At 42.5% G+C, this 18,199-nt stretch overlaps 1 protein-coding gene across 4 annotated transcripts in view; it reads right to left on the reverse strand.

Annotated features, from left to right (window-relative positions):
- The window catches only part of mon2 (MON2 homolog, regulator of endosome-to-Golgi trafficking), a 39,769-nt gene that overhangs the window by 5,317 nt on the left and 16,253 nt on the right, over window positions 1-18,199 (reverse strand). The window contains exons 8-30 of one of the 4 annotated variants that reach the window (XM_034586924.1): window positions 17,946-18,140; window positions 17,408-17,532; window positions 16,619-16,758; window positions 16,008-16,161; window positions 14,879-15,069; window positions 14,066-14,147; window positions 13,534-13,715; window positions 12,437-12,549; window positions 12,194-12,298; window positions 11,328-11,408; window positions 11,147-11,220; window positions 10,748-10,838; window positions 10,386-10,487; window positions 9,134-9,136; window positions 8,199-8,309; window positions 7,263-7,438; window positions 6,932-7,094; window positions 6,170-6,463; window positions 5,640-5,838; window positions 3,684-4,327; window positions 2,693-2,836; window positions 1,791-1,808; window positions 1,123-1,251 (exon numbers count right to left, since the gene is read on the reverse strand). In XM_034586924.1, coding sequence (XP_034442815.1) covers window positions 1,123-1,251; window positions 1,791-1,808; window positions 2,693-2,836; window positions 3,684-4,327; window positions 5,640-5,838; window positions 6,170-6,463; window positions 6,932-7,094; window positions 7,263-7,438; window positions 8,199-8,309; window positions 9,134-9,136; window positions 10,386-10,487; window positions 10,748-10,838; window positions 11,147-11,220; window positions 11,328-11,408; window positions 12,194-12,298; window positions 12,437-12,549; window positions 13,534-13,715; window positions 14,066-14,147; window positions 14,879-15,069; window positions 16,008-16,161; window positions 16,619-16,758; window positions 17,408-17,532; window positions 17,946-18,140 — 3,516 coding nt within the window. The remainder of the gene's footprint in view (window positions 1-1,122; window positions 1,252-1,790; window positions 1,809-2,692; window positions 2,837-3,683; window positions 4,328-5,639; window positions 5,839-6,169; window positions 6,464-6,931; window positions 7,095-7,262; window positions 7,439-8,198; window positions 8,310-9,133; window positions 9,137-10,385; window positions 10,488-10,747; window positions 10,839-11,146; window positions 11,221-11,327; window positions 11,409-12,193; window positions 12,299-12,436; window positions 12,550-13,533; window positions 13,716-14,065; window positions 14,148-14,878; window positions 15,070-16,007; window positions 16,162-16,618; window positions 16,759-17,407; window positions 17,533-17,945; window positions 18,141-18,199) is intronic. The other 3 variants (XM_034586925.1, XM_034586926.1, XM_034586927.1) reach the window with 3 other exon arrangements.

The raw sequence follows: 18,199 nt of genomic DNA on the forward strand, positions 1-18,199 counted from the left end.
ACTGAAACACAGTAACATGAGGTCATTGTGACCTTTGACCTCCAGGCACCAAAATCGAATCAGTTCATCTTTGAGTTCAAGTGAAAGTTTGAACTAAATTTGAAGACATTCCCTCAACTGATCTTAAGATATCATGTTCAAGAAACACATGGACATACTTGATGCCGCTCTGAGCTTGACCTTTGACCTTAGGCTACCAAGATGAAATCCAAGCTCAAGTAAATGTGCCAATTGTGAAAGAATTCCTTCAAGTCGTTTCAGAAATACTGCATTCACAAGGCAAAAAAATGTAATATGTGAAGTCACAGTGACCTTTGACCACCAAAATCTAATCAGTACATCGTTGAGTACAAGTGAATATTTGTACCAAATGTGAGGAAATTCTGTCAGGGCATTCTGGAGATATCGCGCTGGCGGACAACCCGAAAATATAATGCCTCCGGCCACTGGCTGTCGCCAGCACCTGGTTTTGATAACTGTCCCATAGATGTTGGTCTCCCAACAAGTAATTATAAACTGAAGAAGCCTCTTTCTTTTTCAAACCTGATCCGTCGTGAGAGATCGGAACACAGGTGGACAGCCCCAAGCACATTTGTTCACACCTGGCAACATAATGTTTTCTAAATGTGTCTCCTGTGACCATTTGTGATCCATGTACATCGTTTATGTTCGGAAAGAGTTACAAAGAGGGGAGAGAGCAGAGCCAACAGGGCCTGAGTGAATCAAACATATAAGATTTAACTCTTTTGGAAAGAAAAAGAACATCATTGTCTTGTTATCAGTGTTGATATTTTCTCTGATTTTATATGATTACTGAAAAGTAATTCTTTCTGTTCAGTCCGGTCAGTGGTCCTTCAATGTGGCCCTGGGCACATTTGCGTTCACACTCCTATAAGAATTTGGCTACATGCATCTCTGACCACCTCCGAATGTGGTCTGAGTGATTGCACCTCAAATACGTCCCCAATACGTCCCGGGTGCGTTCACACCACAACTCAGAGTTGTCCACTTGTGAATGGATGTTAACTCCAGGTCTGAATCAGAGTCTACGACAGTTCACTCCTGGCATTCAGATTTTTCTAACCTTGGAAACAGTGAAAAGCCCATTCTAGTAAAACATACCTTGATGATGTTCTGCAGAACCTTCTCACTGATGACAGCTTTGTGGCACGCTGTTTTGTGGTACAGGTCCACCACTACCTCCAGGGAGCGCTCAGCAAAGGGCACATAGTTTAAGGCAACCCATTCCGCCTGTAAAGGAAAGAAGATTTAACAAAAGAAAAAGAAAACACGGATCGACATTAGTCAAGGAAATCTAATAAAAACACTTTCCATACCTTTTGGCAGAGCCACACTGAAAGCAGTTTTTAAAGACACACTTTGTACAAGTACCACACGTTCATTTAAAAGTTACATTCATATTAAGTCCGTGTTAAAGTTTTAATATGTACATGAGTACAGCTGAGAAATTATAGACAAACAAATGAGTGAAAACAACAAAGTGTGTCTTTAAGAAATGATAAAACAAAACCACACGCGTGTATACGAACATCCCACAAACACAGAATCAACTGAAAATGGAACTGCACAGGGGCTGTGCACAGAGAGGCATCACCACCAGTTAGGCAGGCAGAGAGGGGGAGCATGGAGTGAGTGAGAGATGCAGATGAGACATGAGAGCCTACCATGCCATGTGATATCTCATATACCGCAGAGGGTAGGTAGGTCGTCACCATTCAGCACAGTTTAGTACAACTATAGAGGGGGCTGAAGGAGATGATGGAACTCACCGGTGCAAACAGCTGGATCTAAAATGGTTATCCAATGAGTCGTCCCGAGAAACAGAACGAGAGAAGATTGCAATTAAACATGTGCTTGTTTGTTTTTTGGATTAAATTTGCATTTGGTGGCATGTTGGCTCAATTAGACTCAATTATCAGGACTGATTCAGGGCAGAAACACTCACTCCCAGCACCAAGGACATTTGAGATGATCTGACATCAGCAAATAAGATGCAAAAAGGCAGCAAATACCACACATCACATCTGTTGGGGATTTAGTTTGACCCTAAACAAACAGTTCAATGAGTCTGAGGCCCACATATAGGACTCACAGACTGAGGGTCAGGGTTTGAGATTTGTTGTGTGCAGCGCTAACATTTCCTAGCATAATTGTACCAGGCTGCCGGTTAGATCAAGATAATTCGAAACATTCCCCTGAAGGCAGAGCACACAGCAACAAGGAGTGAGAAAGACACTGGTATCAGAATGATGTTGCAAACGTCGGCTCCTCTCCACTTGTTTGTGGAGTGAATGTTAAACGGTGTTTGAGCAGTAAAGTAGTGAAACATTTCTCTGCCGTGTGGCCAGCATGATGAAGCATGAAGAAGGGGAATATGAGGACAACATGGCCCAGGACTGCTGATGGGGGGGGAGTCCAGAAAACCCTGTCAATCTCATATGGCGCCATGATGGGGCTTTATAAGGCCCAGACAGTAGGGGGGAGGAGGAGGAGGGGGTTGCTTCATGAACATAAAAGAAAATGGATGATTTTGTTGAGAATGACCCGAGGAGAGAAGGATGATGAATAACAGTGAGCGTCAACCAACATTTTAATGAAACAAACATTAATAAAATAAATAAATAGCAAATGAAAACTGAGCTGTTAGAAAGGCCAAGTCTACACCCCCTACCTGGTTGTATTTGGCATTGGCCACGTGTTTGGTTTCCATCCTGCCGTACTGAGGAGGCTTGCAGGAGAACTCCACGAAGAGTAGCAGCTGTTCAAAGATGGCTGGGTACATGACCTGCAGGTTCTCGGGGCCCACACAGATGGCCTGCAGCAGGGAGGAAAGAGAGGAACAAACACTGCTGACATCCACCGCACGACTGTGTGTTGCATAATTTAGCAGACTGACACGCTGCTTCATGGGCTGAGCTGACACAAAAATAACTTACACGTACAACTTCATTTCTAAAAGACACAGTATTTATGACTGGAGTTGCAGTATCCATTTAGATGTCGATTAAAAGGTAAAAAAATAACTGTACTAATTATAGTAAGTATTTAAGTCAAAAGAAAGAAAAACATTGGCAGGTTTGCTGGTTCCACAATTTGCTGCTTTTCTCTGTTTGAAATTATTTGAGAACCAAATTTTTAATCTTAAGAGAAATTGTGTGACAGCTGCGTTGCTGATCTGCTGCGTCTCACAGGCGTCTGTTGTTCACAGGCAGAGTGTGTTTGCTGCTGCGCTGCTACACTAAGGTTTCTGGTATGACTAATGTATTTCCTTGATTAAGCCTATGTACTGAACTAAATGCCAGGACTCTACAATGTAAAGCCGTGCATCTTCTAGTGTGCAATAATAGTAATAAAAACCCAGTCAACAGAAACACTAGAGTGATTTTACAGGTACAGGAAGTCTTACGTGTTGCACAGCTCATGTTGGCACTGTGGTTGCTCTAACTTGATAACATGGCGCCGAAATGAAAAGCACGAGGGTCTGTAATGCACATGTTCCACTCAGGCATCAATTGTGGCCTGGGCATTTGACTCCTTGGCCACAAGACAGCTCAACTGACTCTCATCTTAATGCTTTTTCAGATACTGCATAAGGTCAAACATTTACTATATGAAATTCTGGTAAAATCTTTTTGTTTTCACTTTCCATTTCCTTTGCCCACCTTTTGCAAAATATCCAGAGCGGTGAGCACAGCTTCCTGCAAGCTGGTGAGCACCGCCTCAGTGTAGGAGGGGAGGATGAAGGGTGAGGCATCACTGCTGATAGGCACAGACACAGCCCCGTGAAGGATGACCCCCAGCTTCTTCAGATCCTCCATGCTGAAGTTGGCCTTGATGTGCTGGTAGAGCGCTGGGAAAATCTGGATCAGCGCTGTGAGGAACGGCTGGCTGGGGATAAAGGAGAGCTTCTCTGTCGGGCCACTGGGCGGCCTCGTGCAGTCCGTTCCCGTTCGATACCACGTGTTCCACGCTGACCACCACAACGCAGAGTCCTCTAAGGCTGACTCCTCCCCTGGGGGAGGGGCCTGCAGTTCAGCACCGTTGTAACGTGTCAACCGCTCGACGAGCGAATCTGAACGCACCAGGGGTCTGCCAGGACCGGACGCCGAGAGAGGGTCTATGAGCACTGGGGGAACGCCCATAGCAGCGAGTGCATCGCATACTTTGTCTGAGTCTCTCACAGGTGTAACGATCTGTAGGATCTCTTGAAAGCTCTTGAGGGCGGCCAGGGAGACCTCGTTGTTTTTACTCAGAGCAGCCGACTGAATGTGGTTCAGCAGCACCTCCCACGCCTCAAAGAAATCACCTGTAGATACACAAGACGGAAGAATATGCGACTATCAGTTAGCTAGTGTGTAACAGCTGTAGATAAAATGTGACAAACTTAACTAACCACATAGTCGGAACCATGCCCAGTTGCACAGGTGTACCCAAGTGGTGCTTACTGCAGAGTCAGATGGGTGGGGCTGGATCTACTGCTGATCCAGCTCCACCTCTCTGCACCAAGTGAAGCTCCTCCCCTCTGAAGTATGTCTAAGGGCCCTGTCACGTTTACACAAAAGTGAAGCGAATATTGCGGGACCAGAGTTCACCGAAGTTGAACATGCGAACGAGCGCATTGATTTGCCACAGGAGGAAACTCACTAAAAGCCGACTCCCTCTCGCAGATTGGAAGTGAACGGAAGGTGAAGGTTTGCCTGAAGAACTCGTATATGACTGGGTCCTGATGCTGACCACACGATGTCATTATTACATTGTGCAATTGTCAGAAGATACAAATCTACTGTATTTACAATCAATCACAATATAATCATGACTTTTTCCCACCACCAGCATGTTAAGCATTGTCTCTGCAACAAATGGCATGACTAGATTCAATGCACATTATTGTATGAGAGAGAGAGAGAGAGAGAAAGAAAGAAAGAGAGAGAGAGCGAGAGAGAGAGAGAAAGACAAAGAGAGAGAGAGAGAGACTTCATCTAAATCTCCCCCCGTTTCCAGATGCGCATCCTGTCACCAAAATACCAAATGCGCAGTTAGCATTTTACTGCGCTTTGCACGGTGTGCTGTGGCTTCCAAGTTCCAAGTTTGCCAGGTCTTGTTATTAAGGAACAAATTCATAACTCGTGGCCACGACTTATTATCTCGTTCCATGCGGACATGTGTCCCCCCCCAAACACTGATATTATATCACCAGCAGGTTATTTATTTTACCTGGGTTGTAAGTAGGAAGGGCAGGTTGGATTTTATGTATAGCAGGTTGTAAATATGCTGGATATTAATCACCCCTTGTAATTTAGCACCGGCTAAGATGACGTTCGGGGCAATGAGAGTAATTAATAAGGAGCTCATGTTCTATCAGTTCTATCTCCCTGGAATATTAATCCTGTCAGCAGGGGGCTTAATGTGACTTAATAGCTAGTAATATACTAGTACAAACAGTCAGGCCGTTTGTAGACCTTTTCTACACTTGGCACAGATTTATGAATATTATTCAATATGTAATTTTCATTGTTTACCATTCTTTGACAGCTGTGATAAAGTGCAGCCATGTGTCGCAGTCTACTTTCTGTGCAGCAGCATTAGACACTGTGTCAGTGTAGATAATGAGTGCTCACCTAGTTGCTGGAGGAGATACCGCCGCGTGTTGAAAATGCGCGCCACCCCGGCGAGTGTGAGCACCCACGTTTCCGCCCACTGTTTCTCTGCCGTGTCGCGTGAGTGGTGAATGAGGATGTTGCCGCCTCCGGACTCGATCTTCTCCTTGTCCGCCGTGGTGGAGGACGTCCTCACGCAGCCGAGCAGTTGGAACAGCACCTAGTGGAGACACCAGAAAAGTTCAACCAGTAGCCATTTCTTCCACAAAGTGAAAACTGGTGCATGATGTAAATGACATCTTCAAACAGTAACACAGAATAAGTAGAGCTATTTTTTGAGAACAATTAAAAAAAGGATAGCATTCACAAATATCGATTTAAAGTTGTCATTCACACGAAAATTAGACAATAATATATATCCTAGATTTTGTCAGACCGTAAATCCTAAATGAAACCCTTTTTGTAAATTTTAACAAAGTAACAATGTAGATGATGGCGTCCTCTTGTATATTTAAATCAAATTAAAATAAGAAAAAATTCCTGCACGCTACCTTCCAGACAACAATATGCCATGTTGGCTGCTGCAGCAGGGTCCCGTGGGCAGCGATGGTGGAGAACAATGTCTGCCCGGCGCTTTTCCGCACAGCGGGCCGTGGGTCAACGCAGAGCTCGCCCAGCTTGGCGTAAAGGCACAGCCACAGGCAGTCGAAGGGAGGGGCGGGGTGAAACGGCCTGTTCAGGGTCTCTCCTTTCTCTTGCGCCTGCTTCTGCACCGCTTCTTCCTCCTTCTCCAACTCCTGCGTGATGACTTCGCCTCTTTGGAAGAAGTAGTCTGAAATGTTCCACTGTGGGTAAAAAAAGGGATGAGGGGGCAGAGAGTGGAGAGGGAGGTTGGTAAAATGCCTCTGGTAGTTTGGCTTTTCTATTATCATAATGTAATCATGTCATCTCACAGGAGCTGACACACACCAACAGAAATTATCCAGCAAACAACAGATCAATAAATGGCTTTGCATGTCCTGAATACTGAATAAAGTATCATGAAACGTCAGAGCTGCAGTTTAATGCTGTTAAATTAGATACAACAATGTAAAACAAGGACTTGTATGATGTTATAACTGTTAAAACATATTCAAAAATATGTTTCAGCAACCTGACCACAACCTGACTCCAGAGTGAACACTGGAATTGTTCAATTACAAAATTTCTACTGGTCGCAACTCCTAATATGCGACTACATGTTGAAAATGGACAACTTCCCTGTGGGTTTAAGCGCACATTTAAAAAATAAAAGGCACAAGACATTATCTCACCAGTAGGCCGATGGAGGTGAGGCTGATGTTGAGCTCCTGGTTCTGCAGGCCGAAGCTGCCGGCTACATCCACCACTATCTGGAGGCACGTGCAAGGCATGGTGGGCAAAAAGTCTGTCACCACCAACTGCAGGCACTGAAAGGCTGTTCGGATCAATGACTCGCTGAAGGAGAAGAAGAAAACATGACATTTTGGTCGAGTTTAGTTTCCTTAATTTACTTTTATTGCAACTGTGATTACAACATGAATAAAATATTAGCAATTTGCCTGAAAAACAAACTATTTCATCCATATAATGAGAATAAAGCTCTGTTTTTGTGCGGGCTCTTACCCTTGATCATTGCGGATGGCTCCTATGACCCCCAACACGAGGGGCCAGCCGGGCCCCAGGCTGTCACCCTGGCTCTGAAGGATCTGCAGGACACTCTCCAGCTGTTTCTGGCGGATGTCTGCATGGAGCACGTTGGACAACTCCTTCAAGGGGTTCAGCAACAGAAGCTGCAGCCGCTTGGGAATAAAGAATAGTGATAGTGACTGATGTGTTAGCTGTCAAACAACTATCTGCACATTCTAACTTTATAAACTGTACTATTACAAAATTGCAGAGTATGAGAGACATAACATATGATTAAGATATTCGAAATTCAGAATAGTTGAATGTTAAATAAACTAATTTATTACAAAAGGTTTGGGGACATACTGTACATATTAGATAAACTTATTGTGACATAAAAAACAAATGTTTACTTGAATTATTGTATAATTTCACTGTTTTCTACAAGAAAGCCATTGATTTAATGGCTATGAGCTGTTCTAATAGCATCAGTTCTTCTGGCTTGTTCTAGATGAGCACTACATCATTTCTTTTATGTTTTATTTGTCAAAGACTGTGAGTTGGATTATATTATGTTGATTGTTTTGTGGACTGTGGGGTTAAAGGGGCTTTTTATAAATACAATAAATGCAATGCAATTTATAAATACATGAAGATCTAGGTTTTTCACATATTTTTGAAAATTGTCATTCAATGTAAAGGGTATATATCATGTTTTTATCCTTTGTGAGGGTTGAGACAAATCCTATATGCCAAGAGAGAGTAGCCTGGCGGGAACCCCAAATACAAAATATATAAGGTAAATACAAAAGTCAACCTGTAACAGTGATTGACAAGATAAAGTGACTGAGCTTTTCAGTGCAAGAATTTGGCCCGCAAGCTATTCAGCTTTTTTTTGTGTTCATGATCACGTCCACTTACAGTGTTACCAACCTGATTCTGGGCCAATGGGGGGTCATGTTTGTAGGCCAGTCCGGCTTTGATGAGCGCCGTCAACGCCTCAGCCCCCCACTCTCTCATCCTGGAGTTCGGGTGCTGGCACACCTGCAGGACATGACATTCATGCACACAAATGCACACACATGCCAGGAACAACGGAGATGATACAGAGGCTGTTCACAACAGTGTTTCCCAGCAGTGGTCACAGTGGGTGGGTGTGTGAAACAAGTGGGTGAAATAAACCATAGACTGTGTTTTAGAGACTGGGATCCCCTGTGATAACAGGATATGCCGTGACAGGCCGTATAATCATGAGAGCAAGTATACACACAGAGAGACGAGGCTCCGCAGAATAAATACTCATACTAAATACTAGTGTGGTACAAAACCTGTCTTTGGCTTAAATAATCCCAATAAAAATTATATATTTTAGCACATCTGCAATCATAATGAATCATATTTAGTAAACTAAGTTTGTCAAACTCTTATTTTATGAGAGTCAAACTGAATTCTAAGAGGAACCAACATGGTTAATGAAAACCTATTCAATAATTTCTCATCCATAGATCTACATAATAATAAATGCCTTATATTTTAATCTTTATCTATCTACATCTGTACATAGAGACACTATTTGAATTCGAAAAAGCCTGCGAGGAAAAAGCAGCAGCATTTTATCTCAGCATGCAGTTCACTGTGCGGGTGCAGCTTTAGCTTCTGTGACAAATCAGAGCTTCATATTGCATTCTGCGCACGAGAACGTAAAAATCAAACACTGACAGCAAAGCAAATTCACTGTGGACACATTCTGACACAGCAACCTCTCAATTCCAAAACCTCGTTGCCAGATTGCGCAGGAAAGAGAACAGATTGGAACAAAAAGAGGGACGAGTAAGCTGATGATTGTGGAGGAAGACATCTGAACTTACCTTCTGTAAAACAGGATTGCAAAAGAGAGAGGGGAGACAGACAGAGAAAATGTGAAGGAAACCTCGAAACACACCTTTACACACACACATACAATATATAAAAAGACAACCCCACTGAATGAAGACAGGAGGACAACAAATATGGAGTGTAGTAAAAAACAGTAAGTGTTAGTAATTGCTGTATGGGCCGGTATTATCCATCCTACAGCAAGCTTCTCCAAAATGTAGAAAAAACTATTTTATACTCTGCAACCACAATGAAACTGTTAAATTCATCAATATTAAATGTTAGACGCAGCTATAATTACAATTTTACTCTACGGGCTCATGAGCTACAGATTCGATGGAAAAAAGTTATCATTGGAGCCTCAGTACTGAGTAAAGTAAACAAACAGAAGAGGACAATTATGTTGACAGTCATTGAACGTCTAGCATTCATTATTTGAAATCATTCATGAAATCATCACCGTTGAAAAAAGTGGCAATTTCTGTTGCAGCTCTTAGAATTAAATTCAAACAAATGTGTCTCTAGTGCTAATTTATTTATTTATTATTCCTAAATTTCCCTTGAGATCAATTAAGTATGTATTAGGGGTGTAACTGTACAAAAACATCACGGTTCGGTACGTTTTCGGTACAGTAGAAACAAGGACCAGAAAATATGAAACAGATTTATTTATTTTTATACAACCCTTACTACAAAAGTAAAATAAATATCCATTAAGGTGCAGCATGTAGAAAATGAACTCTACTTAGACTTCACCATTATTGTATTGTATGATTATCACTATTAATTGTATTTAAATTTTTTGACACACACTCCCGTTTGTCTGCGGTCGTTATGACCACGAGCCGACAGCACATCCGATCCTTCACTAAAGTTGTCCCCAGGAATTTGAGATACGTACGCACACAGATAAGTTCGGCAGGTGGACTTGTTGCACCGAACTGAAAGGCCCGTACCGTAAAGGTAAAAGGTACCGTACTGTTCAAGGTCAAATTAAGTAATTATAGGTAATATAATATATAGTAATTATAAAATGTATTTTTTAAGTGTTTGCAATAATATTCCTGTAAAACCTTGTTTGGACTGTATCTTGTATAATACAGTGTATAGTGATGGAAACAGTGATTTTAGAACAGATATTTTATCTCTACACTTAATGGGCTTCATACTTCTTTATAAGCTCCTTGAGTAAATCAGTGTTTTGTGATGTTGGGCTATATTAATAAAATGTCCTTGACATGTTACCTCAAGTAAGTGGCCAGTCAGAGGCCTCCACAAGATCTCTATACGATCCATGTTGACGAGACCAGTCTCCAAGAGCTTGGCCACCGCGAAAAGAGACGGCTCCTTAATCAGACAAGAAAATAGAAACTGTCGGTGAACACTGGTTGAATACATACGGAGAGGCTGTGTGCATGTTTATTAACATGTTCCTTTAAGTCAAGTGCAAGTACTGCAGTCACAGGCATCGGCACAATGTTAAATGTTCATAAAAAGTATAGAGAATTATCACTACTCAAGATGATTTCAGCAAAGCAAAATTATGCAATATACAAAACATCAACAAACCAAGTTTAACTTAACACTGAACTACACTAAGTCTTTACCTTGTTGTTTCCATAAGCCATTTCCATGGCTTCCAGGGAGAGTGAACACAGAGCGTTGATCAGGTGATGCAGGGACACATCATCTAGGTATCTGGATTACACAAAAAATAAATGTTCTATACAGACAGACTTAGATGTTTAACAGGAAACAGTTCTTTTTTAGAGCACAGTAGTTATTCTTCAGTTTAATCCAATACTTTCTTAAGTAAATGAACAGATCTTTTCAAAATATTCAAACTATTGTTTGATCATTCATTAAACTGCTTTGCAAACAACACAGAAATATTTGTATTCACCAGATATGAATCACAGCACAGGTGATATTTCTATTCAGATTAATAATTAGACATTTAGTTTGTTTGTAGTGTTTGTTTTCACAGATAAAGCACTGGTCCTTACTGGGAGCTCTCAAAAAGTCTGGACAGGATGTTGGAGATGACGGGCAGGTCTGTCATCACTGCTGTGGTCAGCACCTGTTGAGGTAAAAGACACAAACACAAACTTGACAGTTAGCTCATCGCCAACAATGAGTTGAGAAACTCACAGGGTAATGCATGTTAGGTTTCTAAAAAACACTCACTGTGCTGGGTCCCTCCACAGCTCGGCCGGGCTTCAGGGCACCGCCCACCCCCGGCTTCAGTCCCAGGATCCACACCAAATGCTGGGTGAGAAAAGTGAGAAGCTGAAGGAAACTACATCAACATAATCAAAAAAAAAAAAAAAAGTACACTGAAATACTGGTGGATACTGCTAATTAAATTAGGAGAAATATAAATAGAAGTCTAAACCTCCTCTTGTCTATTTCATATAAAAGTACAAACTAAATAAAAGCTTCAAAACAGGTCAAGTAACACGTTTTGACATCTTGTTTATACTGAAGCTGCTTTCAGACATGCACTAAACTCTGGATAATCTCCTGAAATGTGGGGCTGTACGTGAGAACACAAAAGTCAGTTCCTCCAGAGTTTCACTTGCCAGCACCATTCTTATAACTCCGAATGAGCCCATGTGAGAATACAGAAGGATATAATCTGAAGGATTCACGAGCGAGTGTGCACGCTGCTGACATTTCTACCACATGACGGACGCAAAAGAGAAAAAAGGAAAAGAATAAAAATATCTCAGGATCAAAAAAGGGGCTAAACACGGAGAAGACACTGACAAAAATGTGAGTTTATAATCTCTGAGGTGGAATTTAGACGTTAAGTCCTTCCTCCTGCTTCACCCATCGCCCGAACTCTCCAGAGATCTTTCTGTTGTTGTAAACAGGTCTGAGCGAGAATCTCCTGCTGCGTTGTTCATGTGTAAAGGGCAAACTCCGGTCAAAGTACAGACCCGATTGTACGGACATTTTCCGGAGTTCATGCCTAATATTTTGCCTAGTGTCTAATCTGGCTTCTCTAGTTAGATAAAGATGTGTATTCATGTGTGTGGTGATTGTAGTACCTGCAGTGTAGCCAGTACCAGCTGCCAGGACGTGCCGAGCACCGCCCCGTGGCAGTGTGCGAGGTTCAACAGGGTTCGCATACACTGGATGTTCTTTGCAGTCAGCTGCAAACACAGGAACAAACAGTTACGCTATATTTTGATGCACAAGCCATCAAGAAGTTAGGTGAAACAGAAGAGCAATAGTAAATTTCAAGTGTAACCACAGTGTGTTCATAACTGTGTGTGCATGTGTGTCCTTACCATCACCGTGCCCTGGGGCTGGGCGTTGAGCGGCTGCCCCACAGCCACCACCTGCTGATGAGATTCACTGGAGGGGCTGATAATCTGCACGGTCTGGCCCTGGATAGAATAGGCTGCGGAGAACACACACACACACACACACACACACACACACACACACACACACACACACACACACACACACACACACACACACACACACACACACACACACACACACACACACACACACACACACACACACACACACACACACACACACACACACACACACACGAGTCAAGTCTTTCTGAGAGAGTCAGTACTACACACAAGCTTACGACATGCAAGAAAAGCTTCCTTAATTAACTCCAAGGCAAACATCCATCACAAGTTGAGACCCAATTTGCAGACTTTATCTCTACAAGCTAATATGCAAATAGTGAATGTCTAAGTGGTGGATTTGAGAGCAGCTGTGTGTGTGTGTGTGTGTGAGAGAGTGTATGTGTGTGTCTACATTCCCCAGACACACTCTCCTTGGTGTTCCTAATTAGGAGCCACAGTGAAAAGTTATGGATTAATGCAATAAGAGCAGGGCTATAGGGACAGGCAGGGTGCCAGCAGTTTACATGTTAAGCTCAGTTTAACAGAATGCACGTCGAACCATATGGGAGACGAGAGGTGCTCATTAATTTAACATAAATATACATGACCAGAGGCCATTCTCAGGGCTGAGAGAGGGAACTGGAAAGGGTGGGTGTATTAGCATTATTTTTGTTTCTGTCGTGATGCAGAAATACAAAACTTAGGCCTGAATAGTTTTTAGTGTTTCCCAGAAAAGGAAAGAAAAGAATAGAGGGAGAGAGACTAGTGGAGTCAGTGTGTGTGTGTGTGTGTGTGTGTGTGTGTGTGTGTGTGTGTGTGTGTGTGTGTGTGTATATATATATAATGCATTTGTGTATGAGGCATCTGAGGCACCTGTGGGTAGACTTTGCCATTAAAACACAAACTAGAAGCCAGTTGCCCTTGACTCAGCTCATCTGGGATATTTCTGCTTCTGTGTGTAGTGGCAATGAAGTATTTTTAGTAAATCTTTGGTTCTCTATGCAGAACGGTACCTTTACTGGAGAGGTTGGCGGCATTGCAGCTCAGAAGAGTCAGAGCATAGTGCGGCGGCAGTGAGGCCTTGCAGATGGCTGTGATGAAGGCATCTCGGGGCGTCACCAGTCCCAGACGACCACACAGCGAGGCCATGGTCAGCTCCGCCTTCAGGATGTTCTCAGTTGCTGTCTCATCAGTGCTGAGAGACAAGAGGAAAAGGAGGATGGAAGACAGTGTGGTCTGATACTCATATTACATTTGTAATATTTTTTGGGATGTATCAGCTTAACTTTCTTCATCATGTATCAGCATTGACTTACACTAACTGAGTGGTAATGTCCCAAAAAATGTTATCAAGGCTGATTTTGATCATCATTAAAAGGAAGATATCCTTATCTGTCAACAACAGCAATATGTGCAATAACATTTCTACTACATTACATTTTTGTAGTGGGGAAATTTGTCCCGACTTGAAACCCTGACGTGAACACGTAACATGACTGCTGACTACAGAGAGCACATCTATCAGAAGGCAACAGGCAGATTTACCTTGCGTCCAGCAGCAGAGAGAGAGCAGCCAGTAGACCACACCAACAGGCACTGACCATCTCCTCCCACACCAGGTGGGCTCCTGACACACAAACACAAGCTTCATGAGATCTTATTTGAAAAAGTTAAAGTCACAGAGGCACTATAATGGCCACCAGCAGTCATTACAGTGTTTTGAACAAGTGGCAATCTTGGTTTGTGAACCAATTTAGAGGTTGCGAGTTTGGAATTTTGTCCGGTGCCATCTTGTTTTTCTGGAAGCAGAAGTAACCATATTTGGAGGAGAGGGTGGAGCCTCAGTGAGAGATTGGGGACACTGCACATCCACCACCCAAGTTTAAAGATGAACATCATGCTGTATCGAAGAAGTCTTAAAGCTAGTGATCGAGGCCATAAGCTAAAAAATGAAAACGTTAACTGATGCTATAAATCAAGTGAGAATAAAGTTCAATTTCTCTTCGACTTCTAAGAGACTCTTTTGTTTTTGCTACCAGTGGAGTCGCCCTCTGCTGGTCATTCAAGAGAATATAGTGTCTGTGTCCATTTTTTTAATAGTCTATGGTTCTCACCCACAATCTTAAAGGGTTTGGGAATCATGCAGTCGAGTAAAAATACAACACGTATTTCTCCTTAAGATCTTGCTTTTGAGTGAGATGCTGTATCTCTTATTGATTCATACAGTTAATATCTTTAACACACCACGCTAATGTGACTCTTAATTAAATTTAGTATGTACCCTCCTCTGAACATTACACTGCATTACGAGAGCTTGCTCGTCTACCGCCTGACACTGTGCCTCTTGCTCTGTCTCACCAGGTTGTGGCTGCCACTTCTGGTCAGGGTTAGCCTCCCTGAATTCAGCGGCCACCCCCTCCTCCGCAGCCAGTTCTCTCTCTATCATGGAAGTAATGCCTCTGACCAGGTCCAGCAGGGCACTGAAGGCCACAGACATGGCGTAGCCCTCGGGGATGGACGGAGGCTCCACCTTGTCCAGCATCTCTAGACTGGTGGAGGAAAAAAAGAGGTACAGGACAAATAAGATAATGGTGAAGTGGGTGTATGTGCTAGAATCAACAGAATTGTATGCATTAATTGTTAAAATGTTAGTATGAAAAAAAATGTTAAAAGAAAAACAACATTTTAGTTTAGCCATAAATATCCTGTCCTGTGTGTTGATGGGTTTACATCAGTTACTGTTTGACATTTAAACACCACCGTCCCCTACAATAATTACTCGAGTACGCCAGATGTCCCAAGTTTCCAGATGTATTTCATAATACTGATGTGCATCACTGTTATTTGAGCAATTCGTGTCGATTGTGTTCATGTACAGAACATGTCCGTTGCCTCTCAGCATCGCCTGACTCTTCCTGTCTGACCTTAATGTCGGGAGAAATGCCTGAAGCTGTATCACGGCCGCAGCTTTTTACCTGGATTCTGCTGCTTTGTCTCGTACAGAAAAAGCTGCTGCAGTGTTTATCTAATTCTCCTTCATGCTGAGTCTGCTCCAAAATCACCACCAAGAATCTTAATTACAGTAAACTGACTATTACTGTTGGAAAAGACAATTTAGAGAACACCTCCCTTTGTTACAGGAAGGCCTCTGGCAAACGTAACTCTCGGAATTTTAAACCTCGCTTTCCTGTGAAATATCAAAGACTAATTACAGCAGCGTTTTCACTCCTCGAGCAGGTTAAAGACCTTGATCATCTGTGGTTTGAAAAATATTTTGTTCTGCTGGATCACTGCTTCCAGGGTGAAACTAACTCAATTATTATACTGCAAACTCCATATACCCATTAGAAGCACAGAGGTGGTGTTTCCTACAACTTAACATATTCATTTGTTCTTTCTGTCTAAAGTCTTAAATTACACATGAAAGACAATGAATGAGGACGGGCCGAGAGGTGAATTATTAAGTATGTGTGGAATCATGACTTACTAAGTGGCCTTGGCGCTTCCCTGGACACTAACAGTCATGAGGGGGATCCAGGTGCCACGGTATTCAAATGCAGCCTGGGTCGTCAGGTTGCCGCCGACTCCTCCTGTCCCTGGGCCGCCCTGTGCGGTGCCCTGGGCCCCTGAACCAGAGGCTCCTTAACATAAAGTAAAATTAAATAAGTCAAACCATTATAACAAATATACATATATAACATAGAAGAACACAAAATATCCACAACATCTTCATGACTTTATCCAGATATTATTATCCGGAGGGGTCTGTATGTGAGGGCGCAAATGTCTGAGTTTCCTGAAATTGTTCACGATTGTCCTGGTAGCCCCGAGTAAAAACTCTGGAGAAGAAAGATGTCAGGAGTTCATGTCTGAAAACAGAATTATTGTACCTGTACAGAAGTTTGCATTTCATCTTAAATAGTTTTCCTTTTCAAAACAGAATATGTGTTGAATGTTGTATTTTATTTATCAAGATCTGAATTTCAGGTGCATCTGAACACATTTCTTTGAGATCTACAGAACTTCATGATCATCTGTTCCTGAATATTCAGCAGGTCAACATAAGAACTTTGTTACTTGTAAATTCAGTGAACTGACCAGCAGGTGCACTGACGACAGGAGTGTTGCCTGCATTGGGGACAATGAAGAGGGACTGGATGAAGGAGCCCAGGGCATTGACGATGTCTCTGAATACCTTGGTGGAGTGCTGCTTCATGTCATATGACTGGCAGAATGAACTGGAAAAGGAAAACAACACAGAACATTTGATAAGGTCCCAGTTAGAAACTGGACATTTGGGTGTTGATATAGTTCCCTTCAGAACTATACTGGGAAGAGTGCAATTTCAGGACATCTCAGAGTTTGTTCGACTTGTTCAGGCTCAGATCTACGCTGTTAGACCTTGCTCAGCTTTCATTAGGTTTAGCTGTACATATTAGCTGTTAGCATTCTAATGTGTTAACGTTGATTAATTTTTGAACATGTAAATAAACTCATTTTATGGAACAAAAAATGTTTTCATAAAATTTCATGGCAATCTAAGACATGTAAAGACATTACATTCTAAAGCAAGAGATCAGCAGATTAATTGGACAATAAAACTGCTAAAAATAATTTATACTATTTAACCTATCGTGCTGCCTGACAGCAAAGACAGTATATTTGTATTAAACGTAGAGATTGCCAACATAGAGATAATTTATGTTATTCGTATGATAGTGGAACGTGTGCGCGACATGTTTCTTGACCTCTTGAGGTAGATAAATCTGAAATTACATAAACATTTAGCATGTCATGAAGAGGGGAAAGTCATTTTCAAGTTGTGGTGCTCATTGACTAAAAGGTGTATTTTCGTTATTGAGTTTTTGAGATCTTAATATTCCTCACCGTAACAAATGTGGCTGCACACACAGCCTGTGGACTGATTCTACGGCCACTGCTCTCAGCCACTGTGGCTTCTCCCCGTCCAGAAACTTCACCAGTAGAGACAAAAAAATCTCACACTCAGTCACCTGCAAAACAAACACACACAGATCAGACTGGGGCAGAGTAGTGGCCTGTTATATAGACCGACTGTCCCGTTACTGGAAAACTGCCTCTGGCAACATCCCTGATTCAGGCTTTGATGAAGGTGTTGACTGGACACGCCTCTTGACATGGGCAAAAAGACACATTTTTACCTCAGGGTTTGTTACAATATCACTAAATAAAAACAGCTGCAGTGCTGAATTAATCAGATGCAGCTATGCTCATTGAGGTACATGGAGCAGAACTAAGACAAAAAGTACAGCTACGCTAATCCAATGCTAATCAGACCAAATCAATTAAGTGTATCAGCTCTGTTCTGGGGAAAATCCCTCGCTCATAAACCATCCATCAGACAGCAGCTCTGGCCAGTCGACCGTCACGCAGATCGGTTCCTCACCAGTAGGGTGTAGAAGTGCTTGATGAGGACTGACACTACACGCAGGAGCCTCATGCAGATGGGAAAGTACGGTTTCTCCACAGGTGCCGGCGAGGCAGCACTGCTGCTGCCCTGACGGAACTTGATGTTGGGGGAGAAGAGCTTGATCACAAGTGGACACACTCGTTCCTTCAACAGGAAACTGAACTCCTGGTGCTGGATATGGAACAGAGAGAGAGAGGGACGTTAAGATCAGGTGTGAGATGCAAAGACAC

Source organism: Hippoglossus hippoglossus, chromosome 6 (assembly GCF_009819705.1).
Source record: "Hippoglossus hippoglossus isolate fHipHip1 chromosome 6, fHipHip1.pri, whole genome shotgun sequence".
Lineage (NCBI taxonomy): Eukaryota > Metazoa > Chordata > Actinopteri > Pleuronectiformes > Pleuronectidae > Hippoglossus > Hippoglossus hippoglossus.